The following is a 23,795-nucleotide window of genomic DNA, read 5'->3' as shown; positions in this document are numbered from 1 at the left end:
ATCCATATTAAAATACGTGTCCACTGGCAACAGCCACAAGCTACTGACTAGAATACTACATATAGTGAAATATGGAAGACATGGGGAAGAAAGTCATATACGTCTAGTCGATAAACCTCGTTTTTCTAAAAAAAAAACTTACTTTTCATGTTTGTAATACCTATACTACACTATTTTCCATACCAGTAATAAGAAACCGTGCTTGCATTTTCGTTCGAATTGAATTAATAAATCATCTATAGTATAAAATATTTAAGTTTAATTACTGATGTTCGCCTATCCTGGCAGCATCAAGTGAATGCCCTTTGTAACTATTTCGTTAAATAAACTGGTATTTTTTTTATATCGCGTTAAGGATATCCTTCCAATTAACTCGGCAATTCAAGTTTACTATTCTTTTATCTATTCTAAAAAAAGCATATATGCTATTGAAGTTTTCGGTACAGCTATATAATGCTAGTACCCTGAAGCCTTTCAAATTATGCAAAATAGGTTAATTACACTGCTAACTGGCAACCACGGGCGCTTTTCCACTAATTTACTTTATAGGAAATATAATTTGTTTAAAGTCAGTGATAGTCATATATACGTAATGTGTTTTTGGTATAATTTACAAGTATTGTATAATGGTATATGCTTCCGACTGTTATAGCTAATTGTATTAGAGTGTGTAACAATAGAAATGACGATATAATTACACGTAATTTTAATTTACTTGCGATGACCTGCATAACACCCAACATCGCAAATTACTTCTAAATATACTTTCTTTGTAAAATTTAGTGTAATTAAATAATGTAAATCTCTCGGTTCTTTTCAACAAAAACTTGAACACTTATTTATCGAACTTTTTATCGAACATTTATTTAACGAACACTTATTTATCAGTATTAATCGTTATGTTTTTCTAGCCAGGTTTCCCTTTCTGTTATTTCCATGTTTTTCTCCTTGTTCCGGCTGTTTATTTTACTGTTCCCTCTTTTTCTTCTTAAATAGTACTTAACTTGGTTATTCACGAAAGAAGAAGAAGAAAAAAGGGGTTAGGCTAATAAGAGGGTCATCGTTATATACATTGTGTAATATACTTTCAGTAACATATAGGCTACAGACATGTTATTCAAATGATTGGTTCATGAACCAAGCAAAGGTTTCCCCCCAAACGATTCAAAAAGTCACCTTGTCAAAAACCAAAGGATTAATGGTATGGCCTCAACGTGTGACTTATCATTCAAATCGTGCTCTCTGGTACATTTGAGGTTACCTACAGAATATAATAGCTGATATATGTATGTTTGTATGTATGTATATAGCAGAGGGTGATATAATAAATTATAGCATAGTTTGAGGTGAAAGATTGATTATATCCCAGTTCAGTGAACCCAATAAAAAAAAAACGAACCACAAAAAAAAGGGTCAAACGGACGGAAAATATAGCCATACATATGGCAACAAAAATAAATTTAAAAAGACGACAAAAATGTGTCACGTAGGGTGTTCATCCAAAAACAAGGATTTCGGTGCAGGAATGTGTAAGAATGGTTTTCAAAAATTTAGGTCTACTTTATCTTGGGGTCATATTTTGAAGAGGACTTAATATTTGGGTTTCAGTGAGGGGCTGAAGAAGAGTATTTCATCATGCGGGGTGGGGGCTCGTTTTGGGACTTAGGGACTTCAGACTAAAAGGGGTTATGGGAGGGGGACATTTTTAAAGTCATCCCCAAGAACATTAATACTGTGTGCATTTCCTACAACAAAGTTTAATTTTGAATGGGTTTTTTTTCTTCAGCCAAATGGTCATTTTTCATTCCATAAAAAAAGGACATTATTCAAATAAAGACACCGATTTACACCAAAAATTACAAAGGGCACTTTTTAATTTAAAAATCGGGGGGGGGGGGGAAAGGCACGTCTTAATTACCAAAAAGGCGTATTTTTTTTAATTGAAAAACAGGAACTTCCAATTGTAAAAACTTAAAGTAATGGTCACCTCAATGTCTGAAATTTGATCTGACCTCAATGTAAAATTTGTGTGGGATATATAAGCCAAGTGGAACCCGCCGTCCCGCGTTTTACACCGTGTAGACCTCTCCACGACTATGGCAAGCCATGTGGGACAAACACTGCATAATATATCAGCGTATTAATCGTAATTTATACGCGTATTAATTGGAATATATACACGTATATATTATTAGCCAATCATATGGCCCAAATATATCCGCGTATTAATTCGAATATATACACGTATTAATTCGAATATATACACGTATTAATTCGAATATATATACACGTATTAAATAGAATATATATGGGGATTAAATCCAATATATGCACAGATTAATTAGAATATACACGAAAAAACATTTCCGCTCTTGCTGTGTATACTAATAGCAACGATAAATGTTTTGGCGGGCTCGCGAGATCGCTTCATAAAGCGAAACTTTACACATGTACAACACATATATATTCGAATTAATACGCGTATATATTCGAATTAATACGCGGATATATTATGCGGTGTTTGTCCCACATGGCTTGCCATACACGACAGGTATATAGTGGTGTAGATATATAAGCATATACTTGTGCTACCTACAACTAAACAGTTCAATGACAGTCTGATAAGTTTCTCCGAAAATTCATGTTTCCAAGTTGGTGAAAAGAAAGAGAGAGAGAGACAGAGAGGGAAGAAAAAGGTGAACATTTGATAAGTGCACTTTGTGACAGCAGTTATTATCAATGACCTTTGACCCCATATCAATATAAGCTTATATACCAGTACTTGAGTCCACTGCGGGCGGTAACTTTCATGGACTGTGTACGTCTGTTTGAGTTGTGTACTGAATATTCGAAAGCCCTTTGTCTGTCCAATTAGTTGACTCGGAAGGATCCGTTACATGATATGTTTGGTAATTTCTGAGGATACATGAAGTCTATAGTACGGACAGCAAGTAGAACGAATTTATTTGTAAAACTGGCAATGTTACCAAATGCCATCCGTTTAGTCCAATTTTCGAAAAGTAAATTTTAAATAAAATCCTCTCTAATATCCAGTGTGTCATGATAGGCATTTAATCTTATAATCTTTAATATTGAAAACGTGTTTGTCATTGTGTGTGTAGTATGTGTGTTGAGTAAAGGAGGGGGGCGGGGGGGGGGGGACGACAGGCTAATCTGAATAAATAATTTATTACAAATAGAGGCAATTAATGAAAGAAATCATGAGGTGACATCGAGGGTGAGACCCTTGTAACATATCTAAACTGGAGTTGAAAATGCAGCAATTCCTGTAGACTTGATCTCGGAACCTCCCATTGAAGCTATACTTTCACCAACATTAGCTACAACGGCTATTGTAAGTTTCGACATGTTTTATTTAAGTTTAGTTTTAAAATGGGTCTATGATTGTAGAGCAGGGTTGTCCAACCTACGGCCAGCGGGCCACAGTCCGGCCCGCCGCAGGGTTGCGTCCGGCCCGCCAGAGATGCTCTACGGTGCGAAATTTTAGTGAGCAGATTTATTGATAGCAATTTGAAGCTATATAATCAATCATTCGAACCTTCTGGGTCCAAAAAACTGCATACAGGTCAGTTTGAGTGACACTCTCTCAGCGGAGGTAGGGGGGGGGGCGGCTGAACTTTATTCATCTGTTTTATCAGGAAGGAAAATAAATCAGTGCGCTCCGCGCGCAGTGCTCACATTTTGTTGCCTTGGGCTTCGGGCAAAAAATCGAGCGTAGGGTTCATGCGGCCCCTTCTTCATCATAATCATTCCATGTGGCCCTCCTCTGCAAAAGGTTGAACAACCCTGCTATAGAGCAAAATCTTTTACGGGAAAACATGGCAACTGGGAGTTGTTGGCCTTTTGGCTCCAATAGCTTAAACTCTAGATGGTCATAGTACTCTAATTTGAAGGTGCCCTGAATGGCCAATGTGTCAGCTTTCCGGGGAGGCGGATAGGATTTAGCTAGTGGGAACTTCTACGAGAACGGATACCACATTACTTTGACGATTAAGTGTCGAAAGTCAATGGGGCATTTATAGGCCTACATGTAATTATTCATGTGCAAGCTACCGAGGATTTCTCGAAGTAGAGGGCGATATTTAAGAACGAGTGGTGATTGAGTGATACGCACCTCTCAAGCTTTTCAGTTGGTAATTTAGAGAGAATGCAAAACGAAGCTCATTGGTCAATCTTCGGTCATCGCCTAAGTTTGTTATAATTTTAATGTTATACATAAAAAATGTGCTTTCCTGTCACAAAAAGTAAATGTCACAACGAGCTGTCACATTTTTTCAAAAGCTGAAAAGCTTAATATGCTCTTAGCAAAAGTACACACATGTAACAAAGAATATGCTATAACTGGTTATCAGTCAAAGCCATGTATGCATAGACAACTTCACTCGTTATAATGACAACTACAACTAGAATTGCATTTGCCTGCAGATACGCAGTATTTTAGAGCGCGTGGAGTGCTTCCAGTATTAGGAAGAACTTTTCGGTTGCTCATGGTGTTATTTATTGGGCGGACAACACATCAGGGAGTATAGTCATGTAGGTACCTACAAAGTGAGGGCGCTTGTGAACGCCGTGACAGGCTCAGAAAATGTTGGCTACACACCTAGCCTATGAAACTGCAAATGTGCAGAGACTGCATGAAACTTTAAGTTTCAACGTCCAGTCATGTAGGTATCGTTCACTTGGCCAGTAATGCGCACGCGCACTACAATAAATATGTTACAAAGAACTTCAGTTCTCTTGCTCTAGTCAGGTAGGATGAAATCACATCAGAATCATACTCTGTATCACAGACGGGTCCTTGGAGGCCTGTTTAGACCTCTCTTCTAAAATAATGTTTGGTACTAAAAGTGAGGTACAAACAGATTAATTATTTATAAAACAAGGTATATCTTGGCAACGTTTAGCAGCATGTAGGCATTCCTTACGTTATAGTGATGTTTTCTTAACCACCATTATTTTTGTCATAAGATTTGGTATCAAACGTAACTTATCTCCCAGGCCATACTCTTCTGGAAATCCAAATCTGCCACTCTAGCATAATAAGGCCTGACTTGGTACTACTCCATTTAAATGCCCACTTGTAACCATGAATTGCCCTGTTGTGATAAAATCAATTGTGGAAAAATAAAGACCCCAAAAAAAAATATATATATATAGGCAACAACAACAAAAAGTAAAGAAAATAGGTATATTGAAGATAAAAGTCACATTATTTATCACCAAAAATGTCAGTTAAGTTTACAACACGCCCTGAACTGTGTCCAATTGAAAGCCAATTTACTTCTTTTATCACACATTTTCTCACTTGATATCGTAAATGATCTATTACCAACATCTATGTTGCCAATATTCCAGACTGATATTGAACATAATATTGTCAATAGCTTCTCTAAAAACTACTATAATCATAGACCAACTTATAAAATTAATAACTTATCTTTGGTTGAAGAGGAGAAGTTACAGAGTACACGGCAAAAAGATATTTTGCAAACACCATTTGCAGCAGTAATATAAACTGCAGCTTAACTTTAAGGGGATATGGTAATGATATTAATCTTAGTAACCTCCTGTCACCATCATCCCCCATCCCCCCCCCCCCTCTACACAACTCAACCAACTTCCAGGTCAATAATGTTCAGAAGGCATCATAAATTAGGATTATAAAGCATCAATTATGGAGTATCAATTATAGGTATCATGGAGTATGGAGTATCAATTATGGAGTAACAGTTATGAAGTTTCAATTATGAATTATCAATTATTGAAGTATAATAATAGTCATGTTGCACCGTTATAGATCCTTTTCTTAAGCCTTGAGGTTGGTTTTAAGATCAGCCCTGTTGGTCCATCTCAGTCTGTTTTTAGCAAACCACATATACATCCTATTGAAGATTGGATGCAGACCTGGCCACAAGAGATATGTTGTCGTCCAGCCAAACCCAACGTCACTGTACATCTTATGCATGGCATGAAGACCCTTGTATACCTGTTGATAGTAAATATAACATTTTACGCAGAGCTTGCATAGGCTACAGACCTATTTATTTTACTTTGCCTAGAGCAGCAATGCTACATCGTAAAGTGCTTTACTGAGCCAGAGGGGCTGTCATGTCGTTAGCACACTACTGTTAATAACTTAATGGGGGTGCCTCACTGCCATTCCAACAATAGGGAATGGGGCTATAGACAATGTATGTTACAGGAACAAAAGTATGAGGAGGCCAGATTTGATTTGAGAGTCAAAAACTATTACTTTCATACTCCTTCCTTTTCAATACTTTCAATATTCCTCTTTATAAATGTTATATTTATGCTGGAATGAATAAATGAAATGAAAGAGGTAGTTGTTGAAACTGTGTACAATTGAGTAGATCTCAGAAAATTATTTCAAGTTTTTCAAATGATTTCAATAATTGGGTGTAACTCTCGAGAGCATAGGGTGGGGAGTTAAGAAGGGTCAAGTAGGCGGGACAGGTTCTCTACAGCGTTATCAGGCTACCTCAGAATTAACTGCATGCGCATATAAATTGTCCAGGCAGAGCTTTACTCCAAATTAATCCCTTATTAGGATTATAAAATATATGCCAAAAATACCAAGTATATACTTTGTAAATGCAGTAAGGATGCAAGTTAATTAACTTGGCTATATGTAAACTTGTGCAAGTTAAAATGCTGAAACCTTAATGAATGAAATATTTCCCTTAAAATTGATATAGACAATTGTGCTAACTTCTAGTCCACACTTAACATGTAAATTATTCTCCTGGTGTTATACAGGCCTATAGTATAGCTCCTTTTGTAAGTTTGTCCAAACCTATATTCCATCTACTGTACAGAATAACAGTACTTCCTGCTAAACCTCCCCCCCCCCCCCTCCATCCTTCCGAAGGTAAAGGTATGCCTTACATACATTGCTTACTTGTTAGTATTCAACTTCAATGTTTCACAAGTATTATTGCATTGTAAATGTACAGTACAAGCAAGATGTTAAAACCCTTCTTGATACCAAAGCTTTCATGCATTACATCCATGATTTGCAGCAAATGACATTAACTGTAAACTTAAAAACTGGCTATTACATTTTACACACAAGCTACATCATTTACAGAGAACACACAAGGTATCAAAGTTGTGAAACGATCAATAACTCTATACTTGTTTGCTTGCACATTCAGTGTACGGACAAATAGTTAATTACGTTGAAATCAGTATTAAACTCACAATAACACAGTACAGGTGTTTGTTTGTACAATGATGACACAGTATAAAATCGTCATATGGCACGCTAAAATCTGACAGTACTTAAAATCGGGTAATAATTTAATGGAAAGTTAAATACTGAAGACTAGTTCACCAATTACTAACCGAAGAACTGAAAAGAAACATTGTACAGTATCTACATGAAGGATATGCTGCTAATAGTTTGCTTATCAGCTAATCATTTCAGGACTAGAATTTTACAACTTTTAGCAACTTGCTTGAAAAGGTAAGAGCTTATAAAATATACTGCCTAACTTAAGTTACCAGGGCCGGCATTTTCCTCAGTTACAGCACATGTTAATCAGTTTTATATTGTACAGGCTTGTGTGAACTGCTCAATAAGCAGTAACACAGTGCTTATGTTAGGTACGTAGTCAAGCAGTTTTTCTTACTGACGATTGTTACCCTACTTAACATGTGTTTATGTTCCACTTGTAGAAAACTGCCATGTGCCATTTTGGGGGGGGGGGGGGGGTAGGGTGGGGGAAGGGGAAGGGGATACTGGCAAACAGCAACATCTGGCAGTGGTATTTAGCCAGTTTAGCAAATTCCAAATTTCATCACTAAATTTCTGCAAACCTTACCTGGCCCAATAGTATGCCTTTGTAAAATTCACAGCAATTTTTAAACTAGGTGGATTTTATAGCTGATCAAGTCATGTAGCCCCTCTAATGTCAACCCAATGTAACAATGCTGGACATTGGACCTGGTAGATGAAAAAATTCTATACCCCACATTGTTGCCATATATATGTACTCGATGTACACTTAATCAGTATTGCTGTCACACTACTGTATGTCCTAGAATAATTATAAATTGACAAACAATTCTCCAAGATGCGAGAATAGTCTTTCTACTTTGGAGATATCATTGAGTAATATTCTGATATTCTTTCACAAATATGATTGAGACTTAATGACTGATGTGTAACAATAAATTACCATGAAAGAGTACATGGTATTATTTAATTTGGTGTTACTGTAAGACATGAACGTTTTTGCAGTGTACAAAAAGAAAAGAATAAAAATGAAATGAAATGAAAAGAACCCAAGGGAAGTGAAGTATGACTTCATGGGACCATATTGTTGTACTCTGAACTGATTTCAAAATGATGGAATCTGGTTAAGCAAGCTTGTTCAATCAACAATGGGATTTGTTAGTCAAACTTAAACCCTTTTCTTTCCTTTTATTATTATTTTATCTTTTCATGGGAGGGGGATTAATAGGACGGGGAGTTGTTCATGACAAGCATTATTAACAATTAGGTAAATGATGAATGATGATTGGTGGGTTATGTTGCTTTTTTCAATGAAGCTGATCTTACCTGCTTATTGGAGTCAACAACGTGAAAGACGTCCGTCAGTTCTTTCTGAGAGAAGTCTCCATATTCTGAGGGATTGAAATCTGCTTTGTTGATGTCAATCAGGTCAAGGGTACCCTTCTTTTTGTTTAAATATTTCACTATGGCCATCTCTTTCTGGCAGATTGGACAGTCACCATCGTACAGCACCTGACAAATGTGACAAAATGTGGCTCAAGTTAAATTGCAAAGCACAAAATAAATAGGTCTATGTTATTGTTAAAATTATAAGAAGTGAAATTAAAAGTTAAACAACAAGTCAGACATGTACCCATTTCCTTCAGAAGTCCTGACAAGATTTACCAAAAAAAATTGCACAATTTAGTTTACATATTGATCCTAGAATGTCAGACAATATACAGAGGAGTAACACTGTTGCAGATACACAGACCAGGTTCTAACTAATAACAATTATTCCTTGTTAAAGATTTCCTCATTTTATGAGAGATCTCTTTATATTTAACAATACCCACTGTAAAAACATGTATAGGAAGGATAGAGTATGTAGACTGTTGCAACCACACCTCGACCTCTACCCCTCCTTGTGTTTGGCAGCAATATACTTAATTATGTGAGTACAATTACAGTTGTTTGCATGTCAGACCTACAATATTTTACAATTGACAATGTTCAATGTGACTAAAACCAAGGAAGTAATATATCAACAAATCTTCTGGGATTTTACATGCAGATCCCTCATTTTGGAGAAAGAAAACAATCTCGGTATGTATTAAACCAAACACTCGGAATCACTGAACATGACTGTTTATCAGTGACGCAACCATATATAGAAAATTACCAGGAAGATCTGTGCCGTTTGCCATAGAATCATCAAAGTTCTAAACAAATGATCTTATTGAAAGTGTTTTTGCTGAAGAACCTTACATTATTTAAAGGCATAACACACTGTTGGCCACCAATTAATGTTTAGCATACTACTCTATACCCCTTACAGATGCAGGTTTGAGACACCCTTGTGTCAGGGCTCTGCAATGCGAGCCTACACAGCAAAAAAGGGTTTTGAATTGGGATTGTTCAATTAACAAGGACAAAATATTTTAATTCTTACATGGAGTTTTTTATGTTCTCGAGACTCGTACGGGTTAAGTTAACTGCAAAACAACGTGTTAGTCTTGTTCAATAAAAGAAACTCCGAATTACAGGCTACAAGAAAGTACAAATACCAAAAGCACGAATAAGCATGGAAGTGCAATCTACAAATGACCGCCATAGTGCAAACTCAAGCGTGTACCTTTGTCCTGCTTTCGGCAGCAGTCGATGATAACCTCGTACCAGCTAATAGTCCGGAATGCTGGACTTTCCACACTCTCAGCCGGCAAAACTGTCTTGCTAATTGCCCCGTGGCGACGGCCATCTTTGTATGTCACTGTGATAGTTTTAAAATCTTACGAGTAACTTAGTGCATGTTATAGACACATTCGTATCAAATGGTTCCTTGCTGTTATTTAACAATTATTTATCAGAAAGTCGTATCTCCGTTTGTTAGGTAACAACTTCGATGACTGAGTAGCGAATCACGGATCATAGTTTATTATACGTCTTTTCCAGATTGTAGCAATAACACTATCTGGTTATGCAGGCTTACCGACGATCGCTTTGTTTACATACGTCATTATGGTACACAGAGTTTTGTACGGAAGCGTAGAAAAGAAATGGTGATGAAATAGAAACAAACTCTTCAAAATGACAAAATTCAGGAAAATGACGTTTTGCCGAGTTTGACAACTCGTCAAAACGACAAAATTATTAAATTTGCCGAGATGCAACAATTCTTCAAAATGAAGAAATTCTGAAAATTGACGTTTTGCCGAGATACAACAAGTCGTCAAAATGACAAAATTTTGAAAATTGACGTTTTGCCGCTTCCGTAGTTCTGAGATGCGTGAGCTTTGAGGTTTCACAACAATGATATTCCGACCAATCGCCGTCCGATATTTTGTAGTTCATGTAAACCTTTATCTTTGTTGTTAATTATTTTAAATCTAAGATATATAACTAATAGTAAATATGTTATACCTGTTGACACAGGGTTAGCAACGTATATCGGAGTTCGTCATTTTTGCTAACGTGGAAGCTATAGTATGCTAAGTGACTTTGAAAAGTATCAAATAGTTTCAATTCGTGTAGAACAATTAATATTTGGTGTTCTTGCACGTTCTTTAAAAAACAGTCAACTAAAAATTAAACGTAATCCACCTTCTTTCCATCTGCAATTCATTGTCTATACTATATGTTCACTAAAAGGCAGCACATAGCTGCGTACAACAACATAAAACTGTTGCACAATTTACAAAAGGAAATGTTGGAGCCAACAGCATTCGATGCCCTGTTGTTTCCCTAAAGCCTACGAATCTTTAAGAATATGTACCAGTAAGTGTATAATTATACTTGATTGGTTATTAAACCTCAAATTAGCAATCAGGATAGGGAAGGAGCTTATATCAGATAGTTTCAAACACTCTCAGGCCGTTTCACAAGCATTAAGTCTTCAAATCTCAAATAAAAGTGACATACCCTCAACATTGTTTTGATAAAATAAGACGTACACACGAGAAAAAACGCTGAAACTCACAATTACCTTTCTTTTGAGGTTTTGGTGAGGTGGGGAGGTTGAAGTACGAAATACAAGCCTTATGGTTATTTACATGAATGATATGACCGTTCTCACAGAAACCTTAAAGATAATAATCTGGTATTGTTGCTCTAATTTAATCTCGTTTGACTTTTTCCAGCATATGGGTTGTCAGTGTAGTGTTGTTCTACCTCATAGATTTTGTATAGTGCGGTAACCACAGAAAATTTACCGTACCGTACCGACGCTCAATCAATCGCTCACTGTTGTCTGTAGCTAGCGTACGAAGCGTCGTAAAAGCACGCCTTACCATTTTTGCTGTCAAAATTCGGGTTTGTCATGGCTTACCATGACAAAAATTCTTCCAAATTGGTGGTTTCCAATTCCTAGTTGTTTGCAGCCACTCGATTCGCATTTTACAGGATTGTTGATGCTTCATTGAAGATGTTTCTTCTACTGACCAGGTTTCGCTGCGGTGTTGGGTGCACTCAGTAGGCCTGTTGCATGATTCCATGTGGTTAGGCTTTTTGAGAGCCTCCAGCCGTAGTCGACTTTACGCCTGAGGATGATGCTTAAAGTTTTCAATCTGAGAAGCTCCTCTCCTCACTGACATGGTTATCGAGTCGCAGCAGTTTGTGTATAGTTAAAAAATCTTAGGGCTTAGTATTGTGTATCACAGGATATTCAAAATGTGGGCATATGTTGCTTGTTCACTAGGTGTTAGTAGTACAGTTTGGCAGTGTCACTTATGATGATCATGAAGGCGAATAATACGGCAATAACTCTCTTGAAGGGTTGTTGTAGGGTGATTCACATTTTATCTGAAGTGGCAATATTTAATTCTGTCATACAACTGGTCAGAAAGGATTTGGAACCAGCCTAGTGCATAATAGGAAGTTGAATGCATTGTGCCTTGGACAAGAGATTGATGTATACTAGTCATTGTTGTTTTTTCTGAGTTGACAGCTACATTAACAGACCCGTCAACTCTCCCGGTTTTTATACCGGGAGACTCCCGGTTTTTACCCGAATCTCCAGGTTTCATATTCTATTCTCCTGGTTTTTTAATGTTTCATCACTTGCGACATTTCTGAAAATAGCCAACAATTAATCCTATTCTTAGTAATTCCCCACAGTAACACTGAACAGGAAAGGCTATTCAGTGTAGTTCGCAAGAACAAGACAGACAGTCGGTCAAGTCTCAAGCTTGATGGGACTCTATCTAGCATACTAGGCATGAAGTCACAGTACCCAGAGTCCACTGTTCCCTGTTTCAAATGGAAGCCTACTAAAGAAACCCTGTAGAAAGCGAAGCGAGCTGCTGTAAACTACAACAAGAAACACTGATTGGATGATTCTCTCACTGTATTGCATAAGTAGACTATACTTATTTAGGAGTATTTATATCATTTCAGTTGAAAATTACCAAGCTCCCTATTTTCTCCCTATCTTTTGGCCCTGAAAAATGTTATTCTCCCTATTTTGGGGTCAAACAGGTCGACAGGTCTGCATTAATACACAATCAACAAAGTATTGTTTCTTTAATGGGAAGTTTCTGTGTCATCAAATGTGTTGTTCTACTCCAACGATAACATACTAAATATAGCATGTGGACAAATTTCTGCCATATAAGATTTTGAATAAATCAAGAAAACAATACAAAACTATTGCCTGCACACCAATGATAGACGTTACCAATCTTTCCGTAATGTCTTACCACATGCTAATACCTTCTGAAGATTCAAAGAACTTCAGTGCTATGTACACTTCTGAAAGATTTTGGTTACTTTAGTAAGAAAAGTCAGTCATGAACAATGGCGAGTTACATTAATGTGTACTACTACTGACCCAACCTTTCTTGTGTCCTTTGGAACAATTGGTGGAGAAATACAAAATTAGTTGTGTTCACTACTTTACATACAATAATTGATATTAGTTGACAAGTTGACTCTTTTTCTTACCTGACAACTCAACCAAAACAATTTCTTTGAACTACATATGACAACAGGCCACCCTTGGATGGCATTCAATACCATTTGACCTTGAAAAAATACATTATATTAATTGTCAACATTATATTTGTAGCCATGAATGTCATATATTATCCCATTGATTGTTGTGTTGCCTCTGAGGAACTAATCTTTTTGTCTGTGTATTAGACTAAATAGTCCAGTCACTTCAATTGATGAGCCTCATATATCTTATTTTTAAATTAATTGTTACAGAAATGCATCATAGACTGATAGCATGTCTGCTTTAATGGTCTACAAATGTAAGATATCAATATTTAAAATTTTAACTAAAATCATCATGATTTTTATTTTCTTAACATGTTAGTTTAATTCTTGTCTTGCAAGATATAATATGTTTCAAGTAACAAAAGATCAAATGTGAGAATTAATTGGAAATGGCAAGAAGTCTTCAATAAAATCTTGTTAATGTTCATGTCCTTATTTCTAATTATTTTGTGTTAAATATCTTGAATACTATGCATCCTTTGCAAGGATTGGAAGAGATTTCATGAGAATGCTGCATCCAGTAATAGATTGATATTATAAATCATTTGAACAGCCCACTTCCTGTATATATGCCGAGATGACACAGACGTGGCAATGCATACTCTGAGCAGTGCAATGGAAAATGCTCCCTCAATTACATCTGTCATCCCCTCCATCCCACCCACCAACTCCCTTTTAATGTGAAATATAAAGTTTCCAAGAGAAAATGTTATAGGAGTAATTGCGAACACCATCTCGACAAGTTTGTGAAGTTGGCAAAATTTCGGGCTATCTTTACGCCATTTATAATCTGGGTTACCAATTGTCTGTAATTAAGACGGATGTGTACGAACGTCTATAGCAACCATGACTAGACTAAAAACCAGAAGCAGCAGACGACACCCTGTATTCTAAGGTTAAAACATAGAGGTAGTACTTGTGCGAAATGGAGTGGAAAGTTCAATAGTATTAGGCAAATGGTTGAGTTTGCCGTTGCAGACAATGTGACTCGAATGTCCATATTGTGATAACAAACAGAGCAAAGACTTACATCTAGGCCTACTCACGAAATTGGTTGACTCTATAACGAAGAATTACAAGCTGGGTTCGGATTAGGCGACCTTCTTACCAAGCCTGAATTAAGCAACAGGCCCTACCGTTACTCCGATAGCCTAACCTGAAGTGAATGTTAATTGTTTAACGTAACACTAACAGAACGTTACCGTAACGGGAACTCAAAAGCAGTATACGCTAACGTACAGTGCCCCAAAATTAGGCCTATTCTCAAATACAGCCAGTTCTGTGATCCTCCCAAGAGTAGTTGGTCCCTAACTAGCCTAGGTAGTAATTGAGTTTAGACTGACTTGAATTTGAGACCCAAGAATAACTTAAAAAAGTTCTGGAAGAAAGAAAGAAATACCATTAGATACAGTATGTATGCTCTGTTGAAGATTTTAAGAACCTTTCTAAGGCTTATTCAAGTGTACGCAGTGATTGTAATAGTTGCCAATGCTGCAAGGTATTGCTTTGTACACATTCCATTAGTAATAATTACTGCATCCTTTCTTCAATTCGTGTTGGATGTGATTCCTCAAACAAGGATAAGGAATTTGAGCAACAAGGCAGTTCTGATAACTGGCTGTGACACTGGCCTTGGTAATGCATTAGCAAGGACACTAGACAGTATCGGTTTCCGAGTGTTTGCAGCCTGTTTGAAAGTAAGCTTACATTGACAGTATGAGTATTGCCTATACAGTAGGCCTATCCTATAAACTAATATCAGAATTATATTTTCTATAAGACTTGCAATGACATTCCAGATCTCAATTATTCATGGGACCCTGCAATGTTTTTGATTCCTTGCCAGAGGCGATATGAATCTTATGCAATGGTGTGTGTGTATTTATGTGATGTCCTTGGCTTGTAAACACAGTAACTCAAAAATGTTCTTAATGTATGAACTTCACACTTGGTATATGTATTCCCCATGGTGAGTACAATAACTGTATTGAAATTGGTTCAGCTAGGTCAAACATTTGCGGTCAATAGGTCAAAGTCGTAGCCTACACTTTGTAAACACTAAAGAGATTTTCATTATAGACAGCTTCGTTGAAATCCTTACTTCCAGATACCCTCCCCTCCCAACCCATGAGTACAAGATGCCCACTGAAAGTTGTGGCGGTCAAAAGTAATGTGATGGCAACAGAGGTCAAAGTCTGAAAACCTTGTAGACACAATAACTGCAAAAGTAAACTTGGAATGATTTCATACATATTATGCAGACCCACCTGAGTGAGTGCAAGAACCCTATTCAAACTGGTGTAGGTCAAAGGTCAACAGAGTGCAAAGTTTGAAAAAGTGTAAACAATATAACTCAATAAAAACATTGGTTTAACTACAATACTTGGTATGTAGATCCTTCTTGATAAGGGCAAGGTGCCCATGGATATTGGTGGAGGTTCACAGAGGTCAAGGTGAGAAGACCTTGTAATGTTACAACGCAGTAAAGCTTGAAGACCTTATTAGTATGGGAAACCACCTTAATGAGTACAAAAACTCATTGTTTTTCATTGGAAGTCAAAGGTAATTTTTGAGGTGAACATAGCTTACACTGTGAGAAACTTGTACACTCAGTAACTTGAAATGTAAAAATGTGAATTTACTTAAATTTTGTTATTTAGATCCACATTAGTGATTACAAGCTCCAAATTGTCTCTTGTGAGGTGAAAGGTCATTTGAGGTTAACAGAAGATCATGTCTTGAAAACATTGGAAAGACAAGTTCTAAAGTAAAAGCATGAATGAAGTAACTGGTATGCATATCCACATTAATTCAAGAGTCTCACATATCACTTGCAATGAGTAATAGTAAACAATTTTAAACACTATATGCAGTGCTACCATTGAATGTTCTCATCTAAAATGTAGCAAGGAATCACTAAGCCAGTTGGCTTTCTGGTTTAAATAGTCAGAGGTACAGTAAGGCAGGCAATGAAGACATTTGAAAACTACGATATACATGTAACCTATGAGCTCTCATTCGTTAACCCTCACTTCACACATTTCTCCACTTAACCAGTGTTTGGATACTATAAACATAGTTTTAAGATGACTTGTGAATGTGACCAATGGAAAAAATATTATTTTGTTTTTTGTTTTGGTAAAATCATACAAATTGTGCATGTTGACCACAGTGTTTTAAGATTACATTGTTCACAAAGCATTCTTAATGTTTAGATCTACTGTATGAAGAAATGTACTATGAGTAATCAAAATGTAAATCAATGGTGCAACACTATTTGGGAAATTAAAACATTTTTTAGGAACTCCAGCACCACATTTTGTTATTTTAAATATGAAGATATGCTTAATCACTTGTATACAAATTGTATGGTTTACTTTAGTTTGTTGCATTCATGCCTGTCGCAACGGTTGTCTGCAGATCCGAGAAAGTTTCTGTCTCTTCAAAGTAGACATCATAGCCTGTAGCATACATTGCAAATGAACCTGGCATCAAATTAGCATGAATTAATGTTAGATCTTGAATAACTTCTAAAGTATGAAGTCTACGTTCTGCTATAAATGGCAGCATCACAACCTCGCAGGAGAATATTTCTAGGGTACATCACAATATACTTCTGTAAAGAAGTTTAAAATGATTTCCTATTTAGAAATGGTACATACAAACAGTGCCATTTAGTTTCTTGATATTTCTTGAAAAGTGTACCGATGTAGGAATTAGATTTAAATACAGATTTAAGCAACTGAAAGTAACTTCTTCACTCTCTGTCTCTCTTCTAAATTGAAAGGCTAACAGTCCTGGTGCAGATTCCTTGAAGTCCAATTGTTCAGAGAAACTAACAGTTATCCAACTGGATGTGACCAAAGATGATGATGTGGAGGCAGCTAGGAGGGTTGTGGAAGACTCCTTGAAGAACTCAGGAGATGGTATGACATGGTCTGAATGAATACCTTATTCTGTGAGATACTGGCCTGAAATAGGCTGAACGGTTGATACATTTAAAACAAAACAACACAGTCTCATTCACTTCACAGTACTTGCTTAAAATAATCTTAGAACCAATGACACAATATATTAGACTTCAGCGTGGGCCACCTTTCTTCCTGAAAACATTTTTAAGCTGATGACATGTGGGTCATTGAAAAATAAGAAAGACTGCTCATCTAGTTATAAAGCCAGTGTGTGAATAGAGATGTCTTTTAAAAGAGTAACAAACAAAAATCTAAAGAGAAAAGTTAGTTTTATTGGCGAGATATCAAAGATATCAGGGGCTTTTTCCATTTTGTGCAAGGTTAGATGTCATACACTATGTGTCCTCAGCCATTGATTGTTTTTATATTTTATTCATTTGTTTTCTGTTGATATTTGTTACATAATTTACAAATCAATGATGGAAACTGACTGGGAACTTTTAGACAATGAGTTGAGCATATAGGTCACTGGTTCGAATCCTTTTCTAGCCATAAATTTCTTTGCCCTTTTCAATGATATATTTTACAGACAGTAATGCCAATTGACTGTAAATAATATGTACCATAGCTGGCACATAGCCATAGACTAAATGGTGTTGATCTACAAAGAAGCTAAAGGAAATGTCTTTTGAGTATATGTATACTTAGTATGTGTTGTAGAGACGCTGGTATTCAAACTGTACCGGGGAGGAGGTATCCCCCTCCCTTCTGAGAATTTAATTTTGTATGAGTAATGGTGTTTAGTTGCAACTTTAATTTATGTTCAAGAGTATCTGCACAAATATCACCCATTTTTGTTTCTTTTTCTCTATGAAAGTTTTGGCATCCCACAAAATATTTTGCTGACCCTAAAAAGGATCGGGATCCCAGATTGAATTCCAAAAATCTGCAGTATCACTCCAGACAACATAATTTCACATTCACTGACAGTTGTCATTCAGGAAAATTGGTTCTGCTGATTTAATATATGGCTTTTGGAAACGCACTACATTTTTTATTTAAGTTGGGTTAACTTTGGATAATCGCATGCATGCATTTACCGGCAATTTTATGGTATCTGTCCCTTTTTTATTTATCAAGAAGTTGTTTGGCTTGAAGGATATTGTGAGATGCTTTTAGTGATAAGATATCACTCTGGATCTCTCTCTCAATATAGTATAGCCAAAATATTCAGTATGGTTTTGCTTACAGTTGCACACAAGATTTTTGAAAATCAGTGATAACCAGTGGATTCATACATGTGAAAGACACACTTTCAATTCTGTTTTTTTTTCCCTTCCAGTTTTGTGGGGTGTGGTGAACAATTCTGGTATTGCCATCTTTGGTGAAGTAGAATGGCTCTCTGTGGGGATGTACCAAGAGGTTCTAGATGTCAACCTTCTGGGTATGATAAGAGTCACAAAGCAGTTTCTACCACTCCTTCGAGAATCAAAAGGTTTGTTTGGCAAAGAGAAGAGATCAGGTGGTGGGAGAGAGAGGGGGGCCAAGATTTATCACGAAAAGTATAAAGCAAAGGGATTGAGGTACTGGTGCAGGGCAAGGTTCTAAACAAAGCAGGTATATATTGCCTTGTAATTTTTTGATAATCTTTTTCTTTGATTGCGAGGGCCTGTGTGCTAAACAAATGGCATCTTTACCAGTTTTTGAAACACAACCAACCTCAAGTACCAATAAACGCTGTACAGAATTGTGTGAGGTAAATTTGAACAATCTTCAATTTCTGCGAATAGATTCAGAACTTCCCAGAAAAACAGTTCAGTAATTTAGGCATACTAAAGCTTTGTGCCAATAGCCTTCTGCAAATTGTGAAAAGTTAGGGTGGCAGATTTTTTGAGATTTATCATATTTTCAAAATAATGTCTTGAAACCTGGAATATTGAAATTTAGCCTGTACTCTGTTGCTGTATGATATATCAAAATTCTGTGTAAAGACACCCTTAAGCTAGTAAGGACATTATTAAGAACATACATTTAGGCAGCCCTTACATTAAATATGCCTGTACTATTCCAAAATGTTTTGACATTTCCTAGCAATATGACTATGTTTTTGTATTTTCAGGAAGGATTGTGAATGCAAGCAGTATTCAAGGGAGGTTTGCCTCACCATTTTCTTCCTCCTACTGCATCTCCAAGTTTGCAGTGGAAGCCTTCGGTGATTCTTTACGCTATGAGATGTATAAGTGGGGCATCAAAGTAGTCACGATAGAGCCTGGAAACTTTGCAAGTGAGTAGCTCCGTTACTTTAAATACTCTGTGTGTAGGACAGTGCTTCTCTTGATCATGGGAAATCTTAGAAAGGTTTGAATCTCATGCCTGGAGGTTTCAATTGTTAATCTATGGCACCAACTTACAATATCCTAGAGTTCAGATACAATTAGGTGTTAGATTAGCCCTATCAGCATAGTGCTTGTGTGAAACAATCTAGCTATGATGGTACAGTACAACTCTTCCAAAAATTGTGAATTTCAATAAAAAGGAAAAACAAAGAAAACATAAACAAAGTCCAAACAATGATGGCTCATGCTTTGTTGACAAACTGAAAGCCATTGTGTTTAGATGCCAATTACAATGGTACTCAGAAATAAAAATAAAAACCTTTAATATAAATCTTGATTTATCTTTTAAGAGTCTTTAGAAACATGTTGAGTCTTTAATCAGCAGCTCTTTCCCTCTGTTATGTGTGGTTGGGCTATAGAATGAAGTTTAGTATGATAAGAGAATGATTCTCCTGCTATGATAGATTCAAAGAATGTGGTGCTATACCGGTGTTGTGGCCAAGTGGATAAAGTCGTTGTCATTTGAACAATGAGGCTTAGCAAAAGGGAGGTTCGGGGTTTGATTCCTGGCCAGATCATAGAAAGGTGGGTTTTACATCCAAGAGTTATCTACATTTTTCCCATCTGAAATGACTTTCTAAATTGAAAAGATTCCAATTATGAGTTAAAATGTTGAATTGCAAGCCACCCTCTTGAAAATTGTAATCCGTAAGCCCTTGTGGGTTTCACCCACATTCATGGTCCCTATTAAAAGCAACATAAAAATAAATGCCTGATTATTATAGAATTCTTTTTATGATGAGTCACTTACAGAGAGTCAAGAAGAATGTTTCATATTAGCATTAGAAAATGTCACATAATGCTATCTTTCTCCTAACCTGAGATACAGCAGCTTGTTGGTACAACAAAAAGTAATATTTAAATAACAGGACAAATGTTTAAGATATTTTGTGGTTTGTCCCTGGAACAACCTAGTCTTACTTTTTGGTCGTTCCCAAGTTCCGAACAGCAAACGTGGGTGTCCAAATAGAGGAGCAAAATAACAGAGAATGACCACTACGTATACTGCAGGAGAGATATTTAGGTTTGGTAAATAGAAGTACAAGGTCAAATGGTGCTTAATGTCATCCAAAAGGTACTCATTTGTTAAGGAAAAAGAACATACATTGGTTGAGTTATTTGAATACATAAAACTATAGATTAACATTAACATTTAGGTCTGTACTGAGGATCTGACATCATCATTTAATATGGCCTTGAAGGAGCAGTCTAAGGATTGAGCATATTTTATAGCCTAACAAATTAAAAATCGCAAACGTTATGGACACAGTACTGACACTCACATCTTTGTCTTTTGAGTCTTGGACTATGACATATCCAGTCTTAAAATCTTGTCTTAGGTTGCCCTATAGCAGGGGTGGGCAATCTTTTTAAATAAATGGGCCATATTGTAGCCATTTTAGTGAAAGATTAACAGGGCTGCACCTAACCAACGACCTGCTGTTGATTTCAAACCTTTGATTCCAAGGACGTTCAAGCAATAGGTGTGTGTACTAATCTGTATTCACAAAAATATAATGTCAATACAGTACAGTTGATAATTAATGGTGATAATAGACCTACCTGACAGCATCATTAGTGTAGATAAATTCTAAGCAGCTAGCTTGTTTTTTGTGATGATGTAAAAGAGATTGATATATTTTCTTTTTCTTGAGACATCTCACGGGCCGTAAAAAAATCACTGGCGGGCCGCATGTGGCCTGCGGGCCGTAGGTTGCCCACCCCTGTCCTATAGAATAGTCATCAAACAGGAATGTTTCTGTGTAACTGAAATTTAGACGTTAATTTTTTCTTTCGTTTTTTTATTTTGTCCACATTTATAGGTGCATCGGCTCAGTTCCAGCCAGAGACTTTTCGGAGCGGAATGGAAAAGGTGTGGAACGAGATGCCGACAGATATACAAGAGCTGTATGGTAAGAAATATGTTGATGCAGTAACCGACTCGATTGTCCGTACGCCTCAGACTGGATATAGTAATCCATCGATGGTTATGGACGATTACGTCAAAGCCTTGACTCTGGAAAACCCTAGTACTCGGTACTTGCCCTCTGGGTTGGCCTGGAAGATGCTTTGTAATGTGTTATATTTTAGCCCAAGCTGGGTCGGAGATCTGTTCTTTAAGGCTACATGGCTGATGTGGAAGAATAACAGACCCGGCCAATTGAGTAGTTAGGATTTCCAAGCAATGTCTGAATGCCGTTGCATGCTCATTTCACTTGCTCACAGAGTCACTCAAAGTAGTATTTTCGTAACCTGTACTTTATACTTTTTATGAAGTATCTCACGTTTTCTCAAAAGCTGGCATTGGCTAGTTAGTATTCGCCATAGATTTTGCGTTCAGCTATGATTCCAAATATCTCTCAAATAACACATATCTGAACAACATATTATGTAGAAGAACTAATTAGGGAATTCTGGAACTTTTTAGCTCTCCAAATGAATGCTAACTTGCAACATCACTTGGAAATTTCCATCTAAATCACTATTTTACTTTTCATTTACACCCTCCCTCCACTCCCCCCCCCAAAAAAAAAAAATAAAATAAAGATCTGACATGGTGTATTTTGAGGCATATTATGACTATAAATCAGGACTATCATTCGGTATAGGCAAAGTTGTGCTAATAACTACATTGGTCTGAAAAGGTGAGTGGTAGTGTACACCCCCCCCCCCCCCCCACTGGATCCACGCCTGTTCTGTAAAAGTGTCAGCTTCCTGCTTACATTGGGACTGATTTTTTTTCTTTTAAGTATTTTTTTTTTCCAGTGTTTTCATTACATGCATTATCACAAGCATACATATAATGCACGGTAAAGGTGATAGCTGTAGAAAGATATTGTGAGAAAACTCATTAATTGCAAACCAGGTATATGCAAGTGTCAGTATTATTATGGTTATTATTTCTTAAAACTTCCAATGCAAAACTAATAGGGCATTCAATTACATTGCACCAAAGATATAACTGTTGAAGCAGTTGATAACTGAAATGAAACTTTCTCAAGTGTAAATGGAAGAGCATGGGGGGGGGGGGAGGAGAGGATTGGGAGACCGGTTGGGAGGGGAGGAGGATATTTAAAGAGTAACTTGACAACTGTTTACATTGTGCCAAAGATAAAATTGATGAAGCAGTTGACAATTGTAAAGAAATTCTATAGAGGAGTTGGTGATGGGGTATGAGGCAAGTAGGGGGGGGGGAAGGGAAAAGAGCGGGGCATTTGAAGAGGAGTACCCTGACAGCTTCTTATATTGTGCCAAAGATTTGGCTTATAACTGATGGAAACAATTGCCAACTGAAGGGAAATTTTTAATGTGTGGAGGAGTTAGTGAAGGGGAAGGGAGGTGGAGGGACAGGAGGTGGAGGGACAGGAGTGGGGTATTTGAGGAATACCCCAGCAGCACCTCACAGTGTTCCAAAGAGGGAGGGAGAGGGACGGTGAATTTAGGAATAACCTAACAGTATTTAAATTGTCCATAACCCATGCTGACTTCCTTAGCTTATCCATGGAAAACGTTTCCAATTACTTAGCCAAACTTACTGCTACAGAGTAATTTTAACATTACTTCCTGGTGTATTTGGAGATCTTAAACTTACACTCATAACACTAACACAAGATTTTTTTTGTTTGTTTTAGCTTTAATCTAATTATGCCTCAAGGATTGTGTTACGTTTTGTTTAATTTTCTTTTAATTATCACATACCTGTATGATTGATTTTATGTTCCTTATTTTTTTTATTTCACTTAACAATTATAAGATAAGGTATCAATTTGACGGGTGCGTTAGAGGTTACGAAGGTGGGAAGATAACAGTGCAAAGAGAACATATATCACTCTTGAACGTATATTTCATCAATGTAGAGAGAAGCAAAACTTGATGAAGTAGTAGATATTACCAAAGAATAATTTATATGGAGTGTAGCATATATCAAACTGTTATACAATTTGACCAACTTGCTAAACAGGTGAATGATATATTGAAGGTTTCGTTTATACACCAAAACAGTATCATCATCACCAAGTTAAGACATGCCAACTGCATAAGCTTTTAATGCAAAAATGCTATTTGTGTTAATTTAAACACTAAATTAATGATTTAAACCTTTCATACAAAGTATACCTCAATTTGTTATGTTTATCAAGGTGTGGACTTAGACCTTAACATGAAAATTTAAGAATAAAGTTTCAAGAAATTGAGCCTATGATGGTTTGTGTGATTATTCCCATATGGCAATCATCC

General features: G+C 36.6%; 2 protein-coding genes across 2 annotated transcripts; one reads left to right on the top strand and one right to left on the bottom strand.

The window, feature by feature from the left end:
* Window positions 1-5,621: 5,621 nt before the first annotated feature.
* Window positions 5,622-10,206, bottom strand: LOC139962174 (uncharacterized). Its single transcript, XM_071962138.1, has 3 exons — window positions 9,894-10,206; window positions 8,606-8,791; window positions 5,622-6,007 (listed from the first exon to the last, which is right to left on the bottom strand). The coding sequence occupies exons 1-3, from the start codon at window positions 10,014-10,016 to the stop codon at window positions 5,828-5,830; spliced, it is 489 nt and encodes a 162-aa protein (XP_071818239.1). The 5' UTR covers window positions 10,017-10,206; the 3' UTR covers window positions 5,622-5,827.
* A 3,721-nt stretch (window positions 10,207-13,927) lies between these two features.
* On the top strand, window positions 13,928-23,752 carry LOC139962173 (D-beta-hydroxybutyrate dehydrogenase, mitochondrial-like). Its single transcript, XM_071962137.1, has 5 exons — window positions 13,928-14,949; window positions 17,040-17,178; window positions 18,506-18,658; window positions 19,283-19,447; window positions 21,383-23,752. Exons 1-5 carry the CDS (start codon window positions 14,665-14,667, stop codon window positions 21,730-21,732), a joined length of 1,092 nt encoding a protein of 363 aa, XP_071818238.1. The 5' UTR covers window positions 13,928-14,664; the 3' UTR covers window positions 21,733-23,752.
* Window positions 23,753-23,795: the final 43 nt, after the last annotated feature.

This window comes from Apostichopus japonicus, chromosome 20, assembly GCF_037975245.1.
Source record: "Apostichopus japonicus isolate 1M-3 chromosome 20, ASM3797524v1, whole genome shotgun sequence".
In the NCBI taxonomy this organism is placed as follows: Eukaryota; Metazoa; Echinodermata; class Holothuroidea; order Aspidochirotida; family Stichopodidae; genus Apostichopus; species Apostichopus japonicus.
The sequence above is the reverse complement of the archived record's forward strand: the minus strand, read 5'-3'. Positions and strand labels throughout refer to the sequence as shown.

Bases quoted from the DNA above. Each gene is read 5' to 3' on its own strand.
- LOC139962173 (XM_071962137.1), top strand. From the start codon at position 14,665: ATGTATGCTCTGTTGAAGATTTTAAGAACCTTTCTAAGGCTTATTCAA. The intron at 14,950-17,039 runs GTAAGCTTACAT...CTAAATTGAAAG, and splicing joins TGTTTGCAGCCTGTTTGAAA to GCTAACAGTCCTGGTGCAGA. The intron at 19,448-21,382 runs GTGAGTAGCTCC...CCACATTTATAG, and splicing joins AGAGCCTGGAAACTTTGCAA to GTGCATCGGCTCAGTTCCAG.
- LOC139962174 (XM_071962138.1), bottom strand. From the start codon at position 10,016: ATGGCCGTCGCCACGGGGCAATTAGCAAGACAGTTTTGCCGGCTGAGA. The intron at 8,792-9,893 runs GTACACGCTTGA...CACATTTGTCAG, and splicing joins CTGCCGAAAGCAGGACAAAG to GTGCTGTACGATGGTGACTG. The intron at 6,008-8,605 runs GTAAGATCAGCT...TACTATCAACAG, and splicing joins TTGTTGACTCCAATAAGCAG to GTATACAAGGGTCTTCATGC.